Below are 21,223 nucleotides of genomic sequence, written 5' to 3'. Positions count from 1 at the left end.
TTAAAAAGCCTGTTGTCATTCATTGGTTGTTTCTTTGGAGCTAGCTAAGCTATCACTAGCTAGCTAACGTTAGGTGTATAATAATGTGATGTACAGTAGGCTACAGTAACGTTACCGTTACAGTATTACTGAATGACAACAATATAGCCTTGTCACTACTAGTTGGCAAGTTGGTTGATGTGGGGTGCAGTAGAATACGGTACAATATTACTAAATGATAACGTAGCCTTGTGACCAGCTAGTAGTTGGTTGATGGGGTAGGGTACTGTCACGCCCTGACCGTAGAGAGCTTTTTATGTCTATTTTGGTTTGGTCAGGGTGTGATTTGGGTGGGCATTCTATGTTCATTTTCTATGTTTTGTATTTCCTTGTGTTTGGCCGGGTGAGGTTCTCAATCAGAGGCAGCTGTCTATCGTTGTCTCTGATTGAGAACCATACTTAGGTAGCTTTTTCCCACATGGTTTTTGTGGGTAGTTATTTTCTGTTTAGTACCTGACAGGACTGTTTCGGTTATTCTCGTTGTTATTTTGTTCTTAGTGTTCAGTTTCAATAAAAATAATGAACACTTACTGTTACGTTCCCCAGTTTCTGTGTTGTAGTTTGTATTTGAGTGTGTGTGTTTCAGGAGATGGCATCCTGAAATTCTCCCCAAGCAGCTGATTGGTCGGCCCCAATTGATGATTGGAGAGCTGACCCCGCCCCCTCGTCAAGATACAGCTGTCTCTAATTACCAATGCCTTCTGAAGCTATAAAAGCCAGTGTTCTGTTGTTCAGAAGAGAGATGATAGGCAGGCATGGATCATTGCTGAGAGGGGAGGTTGATGGCTGAGGGTTATAGCATATTGGTCGTTGGTATGTACTGTGTTAGTTGTTGCTGGGAGCAGTTGGTATGTTCCGTGTGAGATTGTTGCTCAGCTAGAGCTTATTTGATGTCCTTTGTTTCTTAGTTTGTTTGAGATATTGTTTGATATTCTGTTTCATTTGTTCCCAGGGGGGAAGGGGAAGGCACCTAGGGAGTGCTTAGGCAAGAGGCCCGTGGGCATACATATACCCGTAGTATATTCACTGTCTAGGCACACTAGGTAAGACCTGGGTGGACCACCCCCTGTATTTTGGTTAGTGCACCAGGTGGTACTAAGTTAGGTAAGTAGTGGGTAGGCAGGTTAGATAGGAGAGGGGGAGCTTTGACATTGACTTTCTTTGCTTTGGTTCTGTCCAGCACCTTTTCCCCATATTACCGTGTAAAGGAAATAAATCCTAGTAAGCGGTCAATTTTTGTCTTTTGTCGCACCTACAGTTCATACCTATTTCACTTCACGGGGAGTTGAGTTGCAGGAGGGTGTTGCGTTCCCTCCACAGAGGCGTGTGTAACACTTACCATGCTGCGCTTTGGTCCACACCTTCTTCAACAGATGACCGTTACAGGTACAGTATACAGCATCAATAGTTTTCCAACTGTTTTGTTATTCGTTGGGTCCCTTAACAAAATGTTATTTTTGACTGGGTAAAATAAGCTAATGGTTGTGTGCACTCTCACTAGATAGACTTGTGGTTTGGTGGCAGATTTTCAAAAGAAAATAGACAATGTTACAGTATATCATCAGCAATTCCCAATCAGATGATATACACAGCTAACCCATATTGAATTTCATTTATGCATAAATGTGGACACTAATTATTGTTAAATTATCTAGGCCCTTCATTCCCAAACCTGAAGCCCCATGTCCCCAGCAGGAAAGACCAGGAGAAAGTGTTGGCTTAACCTCTACTTAAGGTACAACTTCCTATTGAGGAAATGTACGATGAATCTGTCATATTTAGACATGAATAGAAGCATATACAAGCAATCTATCAAATGTATTTTAGAAAGCCCCTTTTACATCAGCAGTTGTCACAAAGAGCTTATACAGATACCCAGCCTAAAACCCCAAAGAGCAAGCAACGCAGACATAGAAGCACAGTATCTAGAAAAAACTCCCTAGAAAGGCAGAAACCTAGAGAGGGACCAGCCTCCGAGGGGTGGCCAGTCCTCTTCTGGTTGTGCTGGTGGAGATTATAAAAGAGTACAGCCATTTAGGCAAGATTATTCTTCAAGAGGTTTAAATGTTCATAGATGACCAGCAGTGTCAAATAGTAGAGGGTGCAATAGTTCAGCACCTCAGGAGTAAATGCCAGTTGGCTCTTCATAGCTGAGCATTTAGAGGTTGAGACAGGTACGGTAGATAGACAGGATCAAACAGCGGGTCTGGGACAAGGTAGTACCTCCGGTGAGCCTTGAGCAGGTCAGGCTTCCATAGCTGCAGACAGAAACAGCAGAGACTGGATCAGCAGCACGACCAGGTGGACTGGAGACAGGAAAAGCCAGGTAGTCCCGAGGCATGGTCCTAGAGCTCATGTCCTGCAACCTTTATTTAACTTGTGTAGACTAAGCCCTAGAGGTTTGTAACTTCACATGATTTAGCCTACTTGTCAGTCCAGATCTGAATATTTGATATCCTTTTTACTGTAAACTGTTGATAGCTTTGGAAAAAATTACTAATCACTGAATGTCCTACTACAAGGATGTGGTCAGAACACACACACACACACACATCAGATTGCAAGGGCAAGTACAATGAGCAGTTGGGAAAATGAAGTCTGCTGCTTGGGTTGCCAGATACGTGTGTGTAACTCATTTGTTGTATTGTATTTATTATGGATCCCCATTAGCTGCTGCCAAAACAGCAGTTACTCTTCGGGTCCAGCAAAATTCAGGCAATTATACAATTTTAAATACATTACATTCACAACACATTAAGGGCGTGCTGTACGGCGTCGCATTAACAAATCTCATGCAGCCCTGTTACAAAGTTATAACACTGGAATTTGAGATGTAATCTACACCTTGATTTGGCCTTATAGAAATCCTCATTATTTAGTTTAAATGATTTTGAATTTGAGAGTCATTATTTCTATATAACCTACACTTTCTCGTTCTGAACTTGTAACACGAGTAGGACGGGTGTGGTTTTGTGACAATGATCAAGAGCTGCTGCTTACCAATTTTGACAGATCCAACACAGTTACACCTCAGACACCGCCAAAACATCAGATATGCGGGTGTCGGCTTTCGCCGGGTAACACTTGATCTGATTGAATCTAGGCCTTACACTCATTCAGTCTATTTAGTTGTATGATTATTGTCAGTTAAGAAAATTGTGCCTCTCTCTTTTAGATCTGCCACCCCCAGCAGTTCAGCTGCAGTCACAGCAGTCCTCTGCTGTGGTATTTAATTTACCAGCTGCACCAGTTCCTACTACACTGGCCGTGGATGGAGAAACCTTTAAGGATTCCCAGATGGATACAGGTTATTCAGAATTATATGACATACACATGCTCACTCACACCAACAGATGTGCACACGCAAACATGTTGTTGAGCTGATTACTTACTGTCACTTTGTGCATCTCTCTTTCAGATCTGCCATGCACTCCACCACTGCCCAACAGCCTCACCCAGAAGTGCATACACTGGGCCTATCAAGACTGACAAAAGCAGAGATGGGTGGTTGACAAGGAAAAATAAAACACAACATGCACACACACTCTGTCACACACACATTATCCCCAATGTAAATAAATTGTAATTACTTGTTTATTTTATGTATGCTCTGTTTTATTTTAGGATTGGAGATATCTACGCCTACATATCATTATCGATATCTACATAATTACTCTAAATATCTATCCAATAAAAGTGACTGTTAATATTGTATAAGACTATTGTGTAATTTTTCTGAGTTGAAAAACAGGCCTCCCTCTCACACACACATTAGACCCAATGTAAATACATTGTTATTTTATGTATGCCCCATTTTATTTGAGGATTGTGTGCCATAAAATACATTCACAGTTAATGCAACAGTTTGGTTTATTAGATATTTCTCTGATTAAAATGAATGACCAAAAGGAAGGTGGCATACCTGCAACTCTCTGGGAGTGTGTGCAGGTTTTTGTCATCTGGAGCTGAAATGGGGCCTCAACAACACTCACATGTGAAAAGGGTTCCCAGGAGTGGCAGGCTAATATGTTTATTGTCCTGCAAAAAAAATGTTTTTTTATGTACCAAAGCCATTCCCTGGCTACCCATCCACATCTTTTGTTCTCCACAATAAATGTATGTAGCGATTAAAATTCAGGGTCAGGCAACCAAGGCCAAGGAATGGAGAGAGAGAGATGACCTGGAAGGAGTACCAGACCTCAGAGATGGGTGGCTAACAAGAAAAAATAAAACGCACTCTCACACACGAGTATGTCAATATATTGTAACTACTTGTTATATGTATGCTCCATTTTATTTTAGGATTGGAGATATTTAGGCCTACAGATTGTTATCCATTTCCAACAACGAACATGTGCAGTTGTGCTTACTCACAGTTGGTGGAGAGGTCATGGTTAGGAGAGATGGTGGCTGACAAGGAAAAAGAAAATACAACATGCACACACACTCCCTTGGAGTTTGTCATCTGGAGCTGAAAAATAGAGAGATGGGAGGGGAGGAAGAGTGCAGTATAAAGGTTTATCATCAATTACTGACACAATTCTATCATTAATACATAGTGATAAATAGTTTTTGTTTTGTGATTGTTTAGTGTTTCATTTACTTAACAGTAAGTGCCCCAAGGAGGGATCGAACCGTGTATCAAAAGCAGCAGAAATGGTCAAATAAGGTCAAATAAGTTTACAAACATTGGTTGTGGTGGGAAAATAAATATAGCCAGTTACAACTGTTATGGCTTAACAGATCACAAAAAATATATACATTTTTACCTGGCTAAAAGAGAAAGAATATATATTTTTCATAGGCAAAGAAACTCAAAAGGGGTGATTATATTAATTAACAATTTTGATACTATTGTGCAAACTGTACTAAACGATCCTCAAGGAAAATGGATCCTTTTAAATATACTATTGGACCAAAAACATATCTGGCTAATTAACCGGTATGGGCCAAATAATGACTTCTTCGAAAATATACAGTGCATTCGGAAAGTATTCAGACCCCTTCCCTTTTTCCACATTTTCTTACATTGCAGCCTTATTCTGAAATGTATTTTAAAATATATATTATCATCAATCTACACACAATACCTCATAATGATAAAGCGAAAACAGCTTTTTAGCTTTTTTTCCTAATGTATAAAATATTAAAAACAGAAATACCTTATTTATATACGTTTTCAGACCCTTTGCTATGAGACTCGAAATTGAGCTTAAATGCATCCTGTTTCCATTGATCATCATTGAGATGTTTCTACAACTTGATTGGAGTTCACCTGTGGTAAATTCAATTGATTGGACATGATTTGGAAAGGCACACACCTGTCTATTTAAGGTCTCACAGTTGACAGTGCACGTCAGAGCAAAAACCAAGTCATGAGGTCGAAGGATTTGTTTGTAGAGCGCCAAGACAGAATTGTGTCAAGGCACAGATCTGGGGAAGGGTACCAAAACATTTCTGCAGCATTGAAGGTCCCCAAGAACACAGTGGCCTCCATCATTCTTAAATGGAAGACGTATGGAACTACCGAGACTCTTCCTAGAGCTGGCCGCCCGGCCAATCTGAGCAATCGGGGGAAAAGGGCCTTGGTCAAGGAGGTGACAAAGAGCCTGATGGTCACTCTGACAGAGCTCTAGAGTTCTTCTGTGGAGAACCTTCCAGAAGGACAACCATCTCTGCAGCATTCCACCAATCAGGCCTTTATGGTAGAGTGGCCAGACGGAAGCCATTCCTCAGTAAAAGGCACATGACAGCCCGCTTGGAGTTGCCAAAAGACACCTCAAGACTCTCAGACCATGAGAAACAAGATTCTCTGGTCTGATGAAACCAACATTGAACTCTTTGGCCTGAATGCAAAGAGTCACGCCTGGAGGAAACCTGGCACCATCCCTACGGTGAAACATTGTGGTGGCAGCATCATGCTGTGGGGAAGTTTTTAAGAGGCAAGGACTGGGAGACTAGTGAGGATCGAGGCAAAGATGAACGGAGCAAAGTACAGAGATCCTTGATGAAAACCTGCTCCAGAGCGCTCAGGACCTCAGACTGGGGCGAAGGTTCACCTTCCAACAGGACAAGGACCCTAAGCACACAGCCAAGACAATGCAGGAGTGGCTTCGGGACAAGTCTCTGAATGTCCTTGAGTGGCCCAGCCAGAGCCTGGACTTGAACCCGATCGAACATCTCTGGAGAGACCTGAAAATAGCTGTGCAGCAACACTCACCATCCAACCTGACAGAGCTTTTGAGGATTTGCAGAGAATGGGATAAACTCCCCTAATACAGGTGTGCCAAGCTTGAGGAAGAATCAATGCTGTAATCACTGCCAAAATTGCTTCAACAAAGTACTGAGTAAAGGGTCTGAATTTTAAAAAATGTATTCTAAAAAAATTCTCAAACTGTTTTTGCTTTGTCTTTATGGGGTATTGTGTGTAGATTGATGAGGGGGGAAACGATTTAATCAATTTTAGAGTAAGGTTGTAACGTAACAAAATGTGGAAAAAGTCAACGGATCTGAATACTTTCCGAAGGCACTGTAATATATGTAGCAGAAAAGCTAAAAAAGATGTGTCCTCCGAAGAGGGGTGGTGGATGGGTTATATTTTGGGTTAATATATTTTGTACTACCAAGAAATGTAATGAACTATATGAATCATGCATTGAACTGCATCCATCTATTCTGCCAACAATGCCTTACTGTACGTCATGGAATTTTGGGTCAAATAGTACCTATTTTTAAAACCTCTCATGAAGTTGCTTTTGTAGCATTAACTTGGAATTTAATATTTTTGACTGACATGATTGTGTTTGAATATCTGCAGAGTAGTTAAAACACCGTCAGTTCCACTTTAAGGGCCCTGAGTATAATGGACACCCCTTTTACTGCGACGCAATGTACAGGAAATTGTGTATGGTTCAATATGTTCGAACAATTTGAAAAACGGAATGGATTTAAACTGATTGCATCAAAATTACCAGCAACGCTGGTGGGGGTGTTAACTCTGGATTTGGAAACTAGAAGTGCTCATTGCTGCAACAATGTACAGTAAATTGTGTACAGACAAAACATTGTTGATCTAATTCTTTGTATCATAACTTGTATATAACAGAACGCTATTTGTGCACATTTTCCACAAGTGTCACTCTAATTATTAATTTACAACGTGTTCAGGACAGAGCTCCTATTTTGAAGCGTTCAAAAAAAATCGTGACCCGGAAGTACTAAGTTATTCTTGCTTGCTTCTCAGCGGTCCTTTTGTTGAGGGCTGGGTGCTATCCAGTTGAAGGTGAAACATATTGAAATATAACTCGGTGAAATCTAAACCGGTATGAAAAGTCGATAATTAAAGCGTTTTGTTGAAATATTCTTCGGGGAAATCCATTAAAATTTCACCCCCAACTTCAACTATTGAGGTATTATCTGGCGCAAGGTTAGCGGGCTAACGTTAGCTGATTAAACTAGCTCACCTAGTTAACAAGCCTGCTACATTTTTTTTTATTATTTTACACGGAAAAATTATCACAGGAATATTATGGCAGAAGCCGATAAATTAAACATCGACTCCATCATACAGCGACTTCTGGAAGGTAAGAACAGCTCTTTTTCCCCCACATTTTTTATGTGGTGAACTAGCAACTTCACATGCTAGCTAGCATCAACAACTAAGCTCACCGTATGCTTCCCAGTCGAAACAGGTCGCGCATATATTATGACGACATTTTGTGACGTTTATGTTATTTTTGGTGTTCGGCGATTTTTTTCTTTTTCGTCTGTTCGAGCAAATTACTTATACTGTAACGACCCTTGGTTTATAAGCGCGGATATCGACTGCCGCTTGAGCATGCTTTTGGGGCACAGTCGATAGCGCGCTGGACTTCGGGCTAGAGGGTTCGAGGCCTGCTCCCTGCCTGTTTCGTTACAATACAATAGAAGCCTGACGGGGCGCTGTTTTGAAGTTACCACGCCCCACCATTGTAAAAAATATTTGGGAAGATATTGTAATGCTTTTATTAATGTTTACCTTTGTTTTTACCACATTTATTATATTCTAGACACCTTAATGCATACTTACAAATGTTATTATGTGAGATAAACATACAAAAAAAACATGTCAACATTTTCCTCAAAGTATATATATTTTTTAAAGTTCAAATGTTCTTCAAATGTTCAAAAACACTTTAACACATGTACTTTTGTCCTTTGACAAAACATTGAATTAAAATATTGTGTATTTATTCCGCTTCTTCTCGGTAGTGCCAATATGGCCGACTGGAGGCTTCTTTGCCTCTCATTGGCCTATACATAGCATATGCACTCCAGGGTTTATATACATTATGTTAGCTTCACATAGTCGAGTTGTGTAAGAGCAAACCGAACCTAGCATGCAGACACCTTTATCTGGCTAGCTGGATAGGTAGTTGGCTAGCCCTTGATCATGACTCTCAGTTCCGTTACATTACGTATAATTCATTGGACGAAGGTGTCTTCTTTACCTATAGCTGTATGGATCTGGGGAAAACTGCTACAGTAAGTGTCTTTTATTTGAAGGATTCCTTCTCACTGATTGAAGACAAGGGCCATATTTTTCGAAAGCCGGATCGCAAATGAAGTTACTTTTTTTTGTTAAATATTATTACTTTTTTTTCAAACAATACAAAACAGACAACTTACAGACCTACAGTTCTCACCCCTATCCCCAGTGCCTGCACTACTCTCCACCACAAATTGCACCATTTTGGTCTTCTCCCTCGCCCACGCTCTTTCAGTAATTAGATAATGAATCATATGATTTTTCCATTGTCTTAACAATGGAGGATTGGTTGATTTCCAGTTTAAGTATATTGTTTTTTAATATAACTGAAGAGAAGAGTATCACCCAACACATCAGGTACATTACTGCACCCTCATGACATGTCTTGAAATATGCAGACAGAAGGATTAAAAGTAAATTTACATTGTAATACTTCTGACAGCCAACTTTCTAACTCCGCCCATACCTTTTTGACTTCATAGCATTCCCAGAAGGCATGGATTATTGAGTCATTGTTAGTTTTACACTTAAGACATGACTGTCGTTGTGCTATATAATTTGTGAATTTTGTGTCTTGTGTAATAAATTCTATACATTTGTACTGGATTAAGCCTACATTTTTGTTAACTGTAATTTTATTAGTTATGTTCCAAAATTCCCCCATCTTGTGCCAATATCAGTTATTTTTAAGTATTTGGTCCACTAGTTTCTTTTTTTTCCTAAGAAGTTGTCAGTTGGATAAGCTCTCTGCAAGGTTTTGTATATCTTACCTATCATATGAATATCCTTTTCTGACTCAAATACGATTCCCTTAAGATTTTTTTGAGTTGCTTTGATATTCGCTGCTGCTGAAAAGTCAATTGAAAACAGCTACACAGTTATCTCGCTCCACATGAGGCACAGTGTTGTGTATGAACAAGTAATCACTTTGTCCTTGTCTCCTGTACAGTGAAGGGCTCCCGACCTGGCAAAAATGTGCAGCTGGCGGAGAACGAGATTCGTGGCCTCTGCCTCAAGTCCCGGGAGATCTTCCTCAGCCAGCCAATACTGCTCGAACTCGAGGCACCACTCAAGATTTGTGGTGAGGCCAAGTTGTCACTTCTGGGGTTGGGAAGCGGGTGCCTCAAATGTGGTTCATCAAAGTAGTAGAACTTTATTAGTTCCAAGAAGGGAAATTGATTAATCATCATCACCGTTAACATCAGCAATACAAAGTGTAAAGACAGGAGATGGCTCAGGAACAGAAAACATGCTCCTTAGCAATAAGGGAAGCAAGTGTAGAAAAGTAAAGTGCTACCAGCACCATATGTAGACTAAGGCAATTAGGAAAACTATTCTCTATCTGTTTACCAACACTCGACAGAAAGGAATCATAACAATGAATACTGAAAAAAATAATACTAGTCCTACTAGCTAGTTTAACTGAAGTATTTTATTGTGGGTGATGATGCCCAACAGCCTATTTTATAATCCCCTCTCTGTTTTGAACACAAACATCAATACAGTAACAACCCGAACAAACATTTTCCTGTTAGTATCTTGTGACCTTACACACCATGGTCAACTCTGCCCACCCACAGGTGACGTCCACGGTCAGTACTACGACCTGCTGAGACTATTTGAGTACGGAGGCTTTCCCCCGGAGAGCAACTACCTGTTCTTGGGGGACTATGTGGACCGAGGAAAGCAGTCATTGGAGACAATCTGCCTGCTGCTGGCCTACAAGGTCAAATACCCAGAGAACTTCTTTCTGCTGAGGGGCAACCACGAGTGTGCCTCCATCAACAGAATATACGGCTTCTACGATGAGTGTGAGTTGTTGGGGCTTGGACAGATGCATAACACAGACAGACATGAAAAAAATACATTAGAGCACTTGCATCCATGTGAGGCTTCATAACTGAGCATAACAGTCATGGGCACACACACACAGTAAATGCATATAAAAAATAATGTGAGTACACAGAGATAATTGTAAGCACTACAGTATGAGCGGTATTCTGACTTCTCCATCGGGCTTGGGTGGTATACCGTATTTGGAAATAGCCACGGGGTGTTTTTATTAAATTTTTTGTACCATTGAAGTTATTTATTTGAAGTTTTTCCATAAATGGTTATATTTGTAGCTACTTTTTAAGGAAATACCTGCAGTCAACTTGTGCAATGCATTAGGGGATAAAGCATATCGCTTTCGTCATTTCACCGGTCATATTAACTTACATTATGAACAGTTGAGCCATTCACGTGTTTGTAAATACAGTGGTTCTTCCTTGAAAAGTTACAAGTTTATGCTGTGACCGTTTGTGGTAGATGGTGGCATTCTGTCATTGCACTTAATGGAGGCGTTTTCAGTCTGAGTCTCTCCTCTGCCGCTAGAGTCCTGCATCAGGTGGTCCTGGAGTTAAGAGCGAACTTGGGTAAATACAATGGGGGAATTTCACTTGACATGTGGACTGGTGATTTTCAAGAAAATAGGCACGGTGTGCTTTTGGTTTCTCTCCCTCTTAAAAACAGAAATAAATCATTCTAAATAACAAACTGGCTTTATTTACTAATTAATAACAATGTCTCACCCCATGTTCAAGAATGGCATTTTTCCTTTTACTCAGATTACAATCGCTCACTTTCAGTTATTTGAAACGAAATCATCTCCAAAATGTAGTTATTTTTTAAACAAGCCAAAAAAGTTGGTTGCAATTTCAGTAAAAAAAAAAAAAAGAAGAAGAAAAAGTAAGGAGCTTGTCTGTCGGCCCTGCATTAAAGATCAAAATTGGTTAAAGAAAATTGTGATAAATTTAAATGTATAGCACCGTCTCTTCAAAAACATTTGAAAACGTGTTTTCACAAGGGCTAGTAGCAGGACAATAGACACAATGTGATCCCAAAAAAAACCTCTCTGACATAGGGTCCAGCATATCTATTAATGATGTCATTGAATGTCTCGCCAGCTTTGATCCATGCCTTGGCCTGCACTACGCAAACTTCTTTGTTTGTCAAACGAATCATTGGATCAACTACAGAACAGTACAAAACAAGAGAACAAACACATGGTTAATGTTATGAAAAAAAGGGGGGGGAAATTGTTAATAAAATGTCTTACAGAGCCTTTCCATATGTCCAGTCAAGTTTATTCAACTGTCTTCTGACTGTGATTAGAGCGATGCTTTTGCCAATCGCTCATCATCTTCAACCATCAGTGAGTCCATCCCCAGCTAGCACAGTGGATCTGGGCCGATTCCGGCTGAGAGTCAGGGCACTCGGCTGAGAGTCAGACTCAGCGATTTAGGGAGCAGAAAGATCCCAGCAGGTATATATGTGGTACGAGTCTGGCAGTATTACTAATGGCTAGTATGCGGGGATTGAGCTCAGGCTGATTCCGGTGTGAGTTATCTGGCCCAAATGTGTTAGTTGGCCGGCTCGGATGTCCATGACCCATCGCGCTATAGCGACTCCTGTGGCACGCCAGACGCATGCACTCTGATACGGTCACCGGGTTGACGTGTTTCCTCTGACACATTGGTGTGGCTGGCTTCTGGGTTAAGCATGCATTGTGTCAAGAAGCAGTGCTGCTTGGCGGGGTTGTGTTTCGGAGGACGCACGGCTTGCGACCTTCGCCTCTCCCGAGGCCGTACGGGAGTTGCCGCGATGGGACAAGACAATTGGCTCTTACCGAGTCCATCAAATGCATTCTTTTCTAACCACATCTGGATGGATCCATAACAAATTACTATTGGAATAAATATCACTGAATGACAGAAATATTGGAATAAAGTAGGCTAATGAAGGCAACAAATTGTTGCTTACTGGAACACCCAAAGTGATCCAATTGTTATAATAGGATTTGAAGCAATAGCCTTACCTGCGTGTGGTCAACTATTTCAGCCGCGTTTCGCGCTGCTCTGAGACAAGCAAGACTACTTAATAAACATATACATTTTAAAACGGTATTTTATCAAATTCAATGATTTGTTCTATTGTAAAGTGTAGCCTAAAGACCAAAATGGGCAAACTTGCAATGTATTCGATGCTCAATTACTCTAAAACCACGCTTGTGGAAAAACAAAATGCCTCCAGCTGTACATCCCTACTGTAAATAAAAAGAGAATATCTATCTAAGGGGCTTTTATATAATTATAATGCAGGGTTAATAATAATGATGATGATAATCATCGTTGGATAACAAATCACAATATTAAAAACTTTCACATGCATTCATGAATTAAATCTCTTTAGCCAACATGTTGCAGTTCATCTGATGAAGGTGCACATGGACCTATTTATATAATGAATATGAAATCGGAGGGAAGAAATTATAAAATAATAAAGAATTAGACCTCTCACTAAAGGCGTCAGTCATACAAAAGTTATACTTAAATCCGAACTGGTTGGAGATTATAAGAGTACATGGCCATAAAGGCCAGAATTTTTCAAGCTGTTCAACATTCATAGATAACCAGCAGGGTCAAATAATATAAACAGTGGTTATAGAGGGTGCAGCCGGTCAGACTTTTCATAGCCGAGCATTCCAAGGTTGAGAGAGGTTGACTGACTGACTGCGTATGGACAAGTGCCGCATTTTATATTGAAAGTCAAGTGGTTTTTTTACACACGTAAATGAGCTTACAATGAAAAATCAAGGTATTTTTTTGCACATGCTGTATATAGATTTTTTTCTACTGTATTATTGATTGTATGTTTGTTTATTCCATGTATAACTCTGTGTTGTATGTGTTTTTGCTTTATTTTGGCCAGGTCGCAGTTGCAATGAGAACTTGTTCTCAACTAGCCTACCTGGTTAAATAAAGGTGGGGGGGAAGAAAAAAAAAAAGTCTAATGTTTATCATAGAAAGAATGTAGCCAGCTACCTTTCCTAATTTTTTGCTTAAAGTTAATCTAGCATTTTACTGGAGAAAAGTAGGCTGGCTACACATCAGTCAGAGCGCTGTTTACTGATAGAACGCTCGTTCTTGAATACTCATCCGAGTAGAGAAGGGCAACTGATGGACAAAATTGATGCAGAGCAGAAATTACAATAAGAAGCATTTTAGATCTGCGTTTACAAAAAGCCGCAAAATATTTCTTATTCATTTTATATTTTTTCCTATGTGGAAAACAAAGAATTTTGTGTTAACGCGACACCTAAGTTTAACTTGCTAGTTATCTTAGTGGCTGAATTAATAAGATTACAGGGCATCATATTGTATTACCGTAGCTTTTGGCCGTGTTTGAGAAGTCAAAAGCCCTTTGGATGAGTTATCTGTGCAGCTGCCACTGCTCTCTTGATTTTCCTTGCGTTTTTTCTCAGCCCGTGGCCGCCTCCCCCATCTTCTCCAAGTAGAGCAGTCAGGCCCATTGCCCTAGCGACTCCACACAGACACCGTGTGTACACATGCTGCTCCAGAGCCAGTACTGTACTGTTTTTCCTCCAGACAAGAATGCGTCAAAAATGTGTTCATTTGCACATTGTCTCTCGTTCACATTCGCCTGTAAAGTTCCAAACTCACCAAAAATGACATTAGGTAGCTCCTACCTAATATATATATATATATATCTTTATGAGCTGGATGGCCAGTCTTTGCAATTCCTGGGCTTTTCTTTGTGTACTAAGCTGATAATAACGTCAATCCCGGGATGAGAGAAGGACAGTATGACAATATAAAAATCTGGATGCTGCCCAACTCTATGCTCCATACACTTAACTTGAATTTTCACGGTTAGGCATCGGATGTTGCCACACGGATCTCAAGTCGCCCCATATCTTCAGTATATAGAATAAATGCATTAACATTCTGAACTCGTATGCACCCAATGCCATAATGACTTTAATTCAACATGACTGGTCAAATAAAACATTATTAAATTAAGTTGAGCAAACAAGCTAAACTCTTGAGTTTTTGTGAGGAACTTAGATATATTTTTTTAAAGTTCGACAAACAATTTTGATTTGTTGCTTACAGAGCATGTATTATGTGAAACGCAAAATAAGAATGCAAAAAATTATGTGCGTGATTTTCGGGACAAAGCAAAGACCAGGTTTATTAGCTTTGAAGATCAGATAGAAATGCATTTTGTATAACAGAAATTATTTTATGTCATGAAGAATTGGGCATCGTCATCTCTATTCATTACGTTGCAATTCCCAACATTCTGAACTGTTCATTTTACTGAATACGCCCTAGATTAATTTAGATATTTCCCCTTGTAGGTAAGAGGCGGTACAATATCAAGCTGTGGAAGACCTTCACCGACTGCTTCAACTGCCTGCCTGTGGCGGCCATCGTCGACGAGAAGATATTTTGTTGTCATGGAGGTATGAAGTTGTAGTATTTATCAAATGGCTCCTCTGCACACATTTGCTGTTGATTTTGAAACACCCTTGTGTCCTTGCCATAATGTGCCATGTAAACTCCCATTGCAACTGTAGAATATCAACTGCATAGAATGAGTGAAAGGAAAAACTCAGCTGAGAGAGAAAATGTACATATTTTGGATAGGGCCAGGCTGGGATGTATGCTGTAGTTTTTGTCATTCAGACCATGACCGATGAGCTTTAGGCAGACTGAGAAGTGTAAATCACCGAGATGAGTTCCATTATCGTAAACGGTATTCTTTTTAATGATCTTTTAGGTGGTTGTAATTGAAAAGCCATATAAAAAAATATATACAACCTTTGCACCCAAGCTATCTCTCGTGCGACAGACTATACCTCATAAAAAAAATGTAACTCCTCCCATCCCCCAGGCCTGTCCCCTGATCTCCAGTCTATGGAGCAGGTGCGGCGGGTTATGCGACCCACGGATGTGCCCGACCAGGGCCTGCTATGCGACCTGCTGTGGGCAGACCCAGACAAGGATGTGCTGGGCTGGGGAGAGAATGACCGTGGCGTCTCCTTCACCTTTGGCGCCGACGTGGTCACCAAGTTCCTCCACAAGCACGACATGGACCTCATCTGCAGGGCCCACCAGGTCAGTGACTACCGAGGGGGAAGAGGTAGGGTTTAGGGAGCAGAAAGATCCCAGCAGGTATATCGTTTTTTAACCTTTATTTATACAGGAAAGTCAATTGAGAACAGATTCCTATTTGATGACCTGTTAGAATGCCAGCAGAATACCACCCTGCATCCCACTGCTGGCTTGTTTCTGAAGCTAAGCAGGTTTGGTCTCTGGATGGGAGACCAGATGCTGCTGGAGGTGGTGTTGGAGGACCAGTAGGAGGCACCCTTTCCTCTGGTCTAAAAAAATATATCCCAATGCCCCAGGGCAGTGATTGGGGACATTGCCCTGTGTTGGGTGCCGTCTTTCGGAAGGGACGTTAAACGGGTGTCCTGACTCTCTGTGGTCATTAAAGATCCCATGGCACTTGTCGTAAGAGTAGGGGCGTTAACCCCGGTGTCCTGGCAAAATTCCAAATCTGTCCTTCATACCATCACGGTCACCTAATCATCCCTAGTTTACAATTGACTCATTCATCTCCTCTCCTCTGTAAGTATTCCCCAGGTTGCTGCTGTAAATGAGAATGTGTTCCCAGTCAACTTACCTGGTAAAATAAGAGTTAAAAAAAGACTTGAAAAAATGCGTCCTTAAATTAAGATGAAGTCATTTTAGAAGCTTGCAGGATTCATTACTTACCAACTACAGCTGCAATTCCCAATAAAACCACATCACGTTTTAATGTTTATTTTCTTTGCTAAGTTTAACACTATCATGAATCCTAGTTGAAGTTTTGTAGTTCAGAGTGAAGTATTTATTTTGTTTCATAGCGCTAGTTTCTCACACTGGCTTTAGCCGCTGGGGGAGCAGGCCTGCTCAGGCAAGTCCAGATGGGTTGCCTAGCAACACATGCCTTGAAAGGGAGGCAACCTCAGCGCAACAAATTCCCATGATTCTATGCTAGATTAGGACCGAACAATTAGTGACAGCTAAAATGGCTTTGAAAAAATACGATTTCAGCTAATGGGGAGAAATATCTAACAAAATAACTACATTATGCATTCACTGATCATATCATAAACTTTACTTATAATTAGTGTTGCACGGTATACCAGTACCACGGTAATATTACAGTACCAAAACGTCATGATGCTTATGATACTAACATTTTACAATACCGTAGTACTGTTTCTAAAAAAAATACTAATCTTACACCTTTGACACAACAGTAGGTTTACTACCCGGCCCGGCCTTTACTACCCGGCCCGGCCTTAAAACAGTTTAGTGGTTTTGTTTGTGATATGAATAAATTACTTCCCTCTAGTACAGGCTCTATGTGGTTTGAAAGTGAATAAACCTATAATTCCTTGCACACTTATCCACAGTGTTACATAGCTAAAGGAGGAAGGACAAAGCTACCTTGGTTCCTTAAAATCACATCATTGTTAACCCATTCCAAACCGGGGTCGGTTTTGCAATGGAAAACAAACTAGCATTTATTGGTCAAATTCAGATTGTACCTCATTTCACACCGCTTCGTGCCTACTAAACACAGCCCTACTTTGTTCCTCAGGTGGTTGAGGATGGCTACGAGTTCTTTGCGAAGAGGCAGCTAGTGACACTGTTCTCGGCCCCCAACTACTGCGGCGAGTTTGACAACGCTGGAGCCATGATGAGCGTGGACGAGACCCTCATGTGCTCCTTCCAGGTAAAGGGATATCACTAAAATAACTTTCTAATCTTTACGTTTTAGTAATGTGTTGAGGACGTTGTTGTCTGCGTGTCCTTTGTTTTGGCTGTAATGGTACTTGTCTGTATTAGCTGGTGTAAACAAATTTCCCCTTTTGGGATCAATATAGTACTATTTTAAAACTGCACTAATGTTTTATACACTGCTCAAAAAAATAAAGGGAACGCTTAAACAACACAATGTAACTCCAAGTCAATCACACTTCTGTGAAATCAAACTGTCCACTTAGGATGCAACACTGATTGACAATAAATTTCACATGCTGTTGTGCAAATGGAATAGACAAAAGGTGGAAATTATAGGCAATTAGCAAGACACCCCCAAAAAAGGAGTGATTCTGCAGGTGGTGACCACAGACCACTTCTCAGTTCCTATGCTTCATGGCTGATGTTTTGGTCACTTTTGAATGCTGGCGGTGCTTTCACTCTAGTGGTAGCATGAGACGGAGTCTACAACCCACACAAGTGGCTCGGGTAGTGCAGTTCATCCAGTATGGCACATCAATGCGACCTGTGGCAAAAAGGTTTGCTGTGTCTGTCAGCGTAGTGTCCAGAGCATGGAGGCGCTACCAGGAGACAGGCCAGTACATCAGGAGACGTGGAGGAGGCCGTAGGAGGGCAACAACCCAGCAGCAGGACCGCTACCTCCGCCTTTGTGCAAGGAGGTGCACTGCCAGCGCCCTGCAAAATGACCTCCAGCAGGCCACAAATGTGCATGTGTCTGCTCAAACGGTCAGAAACAGACTCCATGAGGGTGGTATGAGGGCCCGACGTCCACAGGTGGGGGTTGTGCTTACAGCCCAACACCGTGCAGGACGTTTGGCATTTGCCAGAGAACACCAAGATTGGCAAATTCGCCACTGGCGCCCTGTGCTCTTCACAGATGAAAGCAGGTTCACACTGAGCACATGAGCACATGTGACAGACGTGACAGAGTCTGGAGACGCCGTGGAGAACGTTCTGCTGCCTGCAACATCCTCCAGCATGACCGGTTTGGCGATGGGTCAGTCATGGTGTGGGGTGGCATTTCTTTGTGGGGCCGCACAGCCCTCCATGTGCTCGCCAGAGGTAGCCTGACTGCCATTAGCTACCGAGATGAGATCCTCAGACCCCTTGTGAGACCATATGCTGACACATCCACATTTGTGGCCTGCTGGAGGTCATTTTGCAGGGCGCTGGCAGTGCACCTCCTTGCACAAAGGCGGAGGTAGCGGTCCTGCTGCTGGGTTGTTGCCCTCCTACGGCCTCCTCCACGTCTCCTGATGTACTGGCCTGTCTCCTGGTAGCGCCTCCATGCTCTGGACACTACGCTGACAGACACAGCAAACCTTTTTGCCACAGGTCGCATTGATGTGCCATACTGGATGAACTGCACTACCCGAGCCACTTGTGTGGGTTGTAGACTCCGTCTCATGCTACCACTAGAGTGAAAGCACCGCCAGCATTCAAAAGTGACCAAAACATCAGCCATGAAGCATAGGAACTGAGAAGTGGTCTGTGGTCACCACCTGCAGAATCACTCCTTTTTTGGGGGTGTCTTGCTAATTGCCTATAATTTCCACCTTTTGTCTATTCCATTTGCACAACAGCATGTGAAATTTATTGTCAATCAGTGTTGCTTTCTAAGTGGACAGTTTGATTTCACAGAAGTGTGATTGACTTGGAGTTACATTGTGTTGTTTAAGTGTTCCCGTTATTTTTTTGAGCAGTGTAGTATTATATAGTTGGCATTTATTATAGGGTTTTCTTGATTTTGAATGCAAGTCTCTTGTTTGTTCTCAACCCTTCCCAGATCCTCAAGCCTGCAGACAAGAAGCTGTTCTATGGGGGTGGAGGGGGCATGGGCTCCGGGCGTCCTGTCACCCCCCCCAGGAAAGCCAAGAAGTGAAATCACTCGCCCCTCCCTCAGCCTCCACCTGCACTCCCACCATGCCTGCCCTCTCTACCTCTCTTTCCTCTCTTTCACCAAACAGCCAGAAATCAAACCAGTACCCAGGGCTTTTTCCTTTTTTTATCGTAAGAAAAACATGTAATGCTATGAATTGTTTATGAGTGGGTGTTTGAGAGAACGAGACATGGAATGCGTGTGTTTCAGTCTGTGAGCGAGCATTAAAAAGTGTGTGCGTGTGTGTGCATTATGTGCGAAAATTTGAGAGATTTGTACTATCCCCTTCTCTTACCACTTTGCCCCATTGAAAGGATGGAACCACAGTGTCGTTCTGTACAGTAATTGTGACTGGAAAAAGCTGGGTTCGGAAGACAGTGGAGACAGCTGACCAGATGAATTTAGCAGCAAACTCGTGCAAACAGATGGTGTGTTTGTGCAAAGGGGATTAGTTTCTTTTTCCCTGTCCCCTGTACTGTAAAATATCAAACCGATGTGTATGTGCCGTGTGACTACTCCCGCTTCAAGAAAGACATTTCAATATCCTCGAGCAGGAGAGGTTAAATGTGTCAATTGTCTCAAAGGAAAGCAAGCATGCCCTCCACTCGCACACACATACAATGACCCTTTTCACAGATTCATACGAGCCAGAGCTGTAAAAACCACACAATTTAGGTTTGTACAGATTTGATTACTTGAAAGAGATTTTTTGTGAATTCGTTTTGTAGTCTCATCAAGTTGACCAATAAAGCAAGAATCTGAATGAAGTTCTTCTTTCATTGCTTGTTTATTATCTTTGCTAACCACTGCAGTTTGTTGTCATATAAAAAGGAATGATACCCCTATCCTCCTCTTTCTTTTTTTGTACTGTGGCTTCCTGGCTCAAATATTTCATGTCGGCAAACCCTTCTGGGGGCTTCATAATTTAAATCCCATTTCTTAATCCTCATTCTATACCAACCTAAGTTGATTTTGAAACTGACATGGACTAGTGCTTTTGTTATGAAATCCAGTTTAGTTATATATTTTTTTTAAAGAACTGCACACACTACCTCTACATGTATTTTTTTATTGTGTCGAATTTTCGGTCAGAGACCTTTTTAAGACAGTCAACTTTGGGGCTGTAATTCTCTGCACTTCAAATGAGAGAAGCATGGCGCTGCGTGTTCACATTTCGTCCTGAAATACCTTCCAATAGCTTAGTCACATATCAACCAACTAGGTGTTGTCTATTTGCTGTCCATAGGGTGGCGCTCTGAGTTGCCCCACTGAAGTGGGCTGAGGTAGAATGTAGTTACTTGAGGGGTCATTGGACTTTCATATGGTAAACGTTTCTCATTGGTTAAGCACCCCAGTAAGGTTATTGTCAATGAATGGCTTACGACAGAATCTCAAGTAAAACTATTAACTCATTAATGAACAACGGAACGCATTACTTGATGCTGTAGAATTGGACTTTTCGCTTGCTATACCCCTGCATGAAGCTTCTGCAACAAAGAAATGACGAGGTGCAAATGTCATTTAAGTAATTCAATAATATTGATCCCATGTTGCTGGGTGGACTCGTGCTAAAAAATGTGGACCACTCTTTCACACTCCATTCTATATATATATAAAAAATATCACATTTCTCTTCTGTATCTCCCAGTCTCTGTTTTCATTCGTCTTGCTGTCATCAACACTCGTCCTTCAAGGCGCTCTGTCCATCAATATGCCTTCCTTTCACAACCCCAATAAGGTGAAGGGTGAAGGAAATAGCAGTGTGTTAAGTTTAGACCTAAAAATGCAACATATGACCATGCTCTATGACCATTGCTCTGTGAAAAATGGGATGTCAACTCAAACCTTTCCCTGTACTATAATTTCCCTGTACTGTACTTTTCTATTCTTGGCCACATCAATTCCTGCAGTGTCATTCCCTAGCATGCGCCATTTTCAATTACAGATAGTCATTTGAAGAAAGAAGTTCAAGAGAGTAGGTTACGAATGCACATACAGTATCAGTCAAAAGTTTGGACACACCTACTCATTCAAGGGTTTTTCTTTATTTTTTACTATTTTCTACATTGTAGAATAATAGTGAAGACATCAAAA

The 21,223-nt window shown here is 41.3% G+C and overlaps 1 protein-coding gene and 2 long non-coding RNA genes across 3 annotated transcripts; 2 read left to right on the top strand and 1 right to left on the bottom strand.

Moving 5' to 3' along the window:
* Positions 1-1,172: 1,172 nt before the first annotated feature.
* On the top strand, positions 1,173-3,751 carry LOC120046395. Its single transcript, XR_005476790.1, has 4 exons — positions 1,173-1,425; positions 1,695-1,774; positions 3,215-3,346; positions 3,458-3,751. It is a non-coding gene; the product is annotated as an uncharacterized LOC120046395 (long non-coding RNA).
* On the bottom strand, positions 1,839-7,881 carry LOC120046396. Its single transcript, XR_005476791.1, has 5 exons — positions 7,708-7,881; positions 4,414-4,510; positions 3,962-4,077; positions 3,432-3,524; positions 1,839-2,297 (listed from the first exon to the last, which is right to left on the bottom strand). It is a non-coding gene; the product is annotated as an uncharacterized LOC120046396 (long non-coding RNA).
* On the top strand, positions 7,270-19,896 carry ppp1cab (protein phosphatase 1, catalytic subunit, alpha isozyme b). The gene is made up of 7 exons (XM_038991596.1): positions 7,270-7,622; positions 9,516-9,647; positions 10,147-10,377; positions 14,772-14,876; positions 15,308-15,531; positions 17,069-17,203; positions 19,037-19,896. The coding sequence occupies exons 1-7, from the start codon at positions 7,568-7,570 to the stop codon at positions 19,130-19,132; spliced, it is 978 nt and encodes a 325-aa protein (XP_038847524.1). The 5' UTR covers positions 7,270-7,567; the 3' UTR covers positions 19,133-19,896.
* The last annotated feature ends 1,327 nt before the right edge of the window (positions 19,897-21,223 follow it).

This window comes from Salvelinus namaycush, chromosome 4 (assembly GCF_016432855.1).
Source record: "Salvelinus namaycush isolate Seneca chromosome 4, SaNama_1.0, whole genome shotgun sequence".
NCBI lineage: Eukaryota > Metazoa > Chordata > Actinopteri > Salmoniformes > Salmonidae > Salvelinus > Salvelinus namaycush.
This window is presented reverse-complemented; position numbering and strand designations above follow the sequence as displayed.

Excerpts from the sequence above, each read along its gene's own strand:
- ppp1cab (XM_038991596.1), top strand. The coding sequence starts at position 7,568 with ATGGCAGAAGCCGATAAATTAAACATCGACTCCATCATACAGCGACTT. Across the intron at positions 7,623-9,515 it reads CATACAGCGACTTCTGGAAG|TGAAGGGCTCCCGACCTGGC; the intron begins GTAAGAACAGCT and ends TCTCCTGTACAG. Across the intron at positions 10,378-14,771 it reads ATACGGCTTCTACGATGAGT|GTAAGAGGCGGTACAATATC; the intron begins GTGAGTTGTTGG and ends TTCCCCTTGTAG.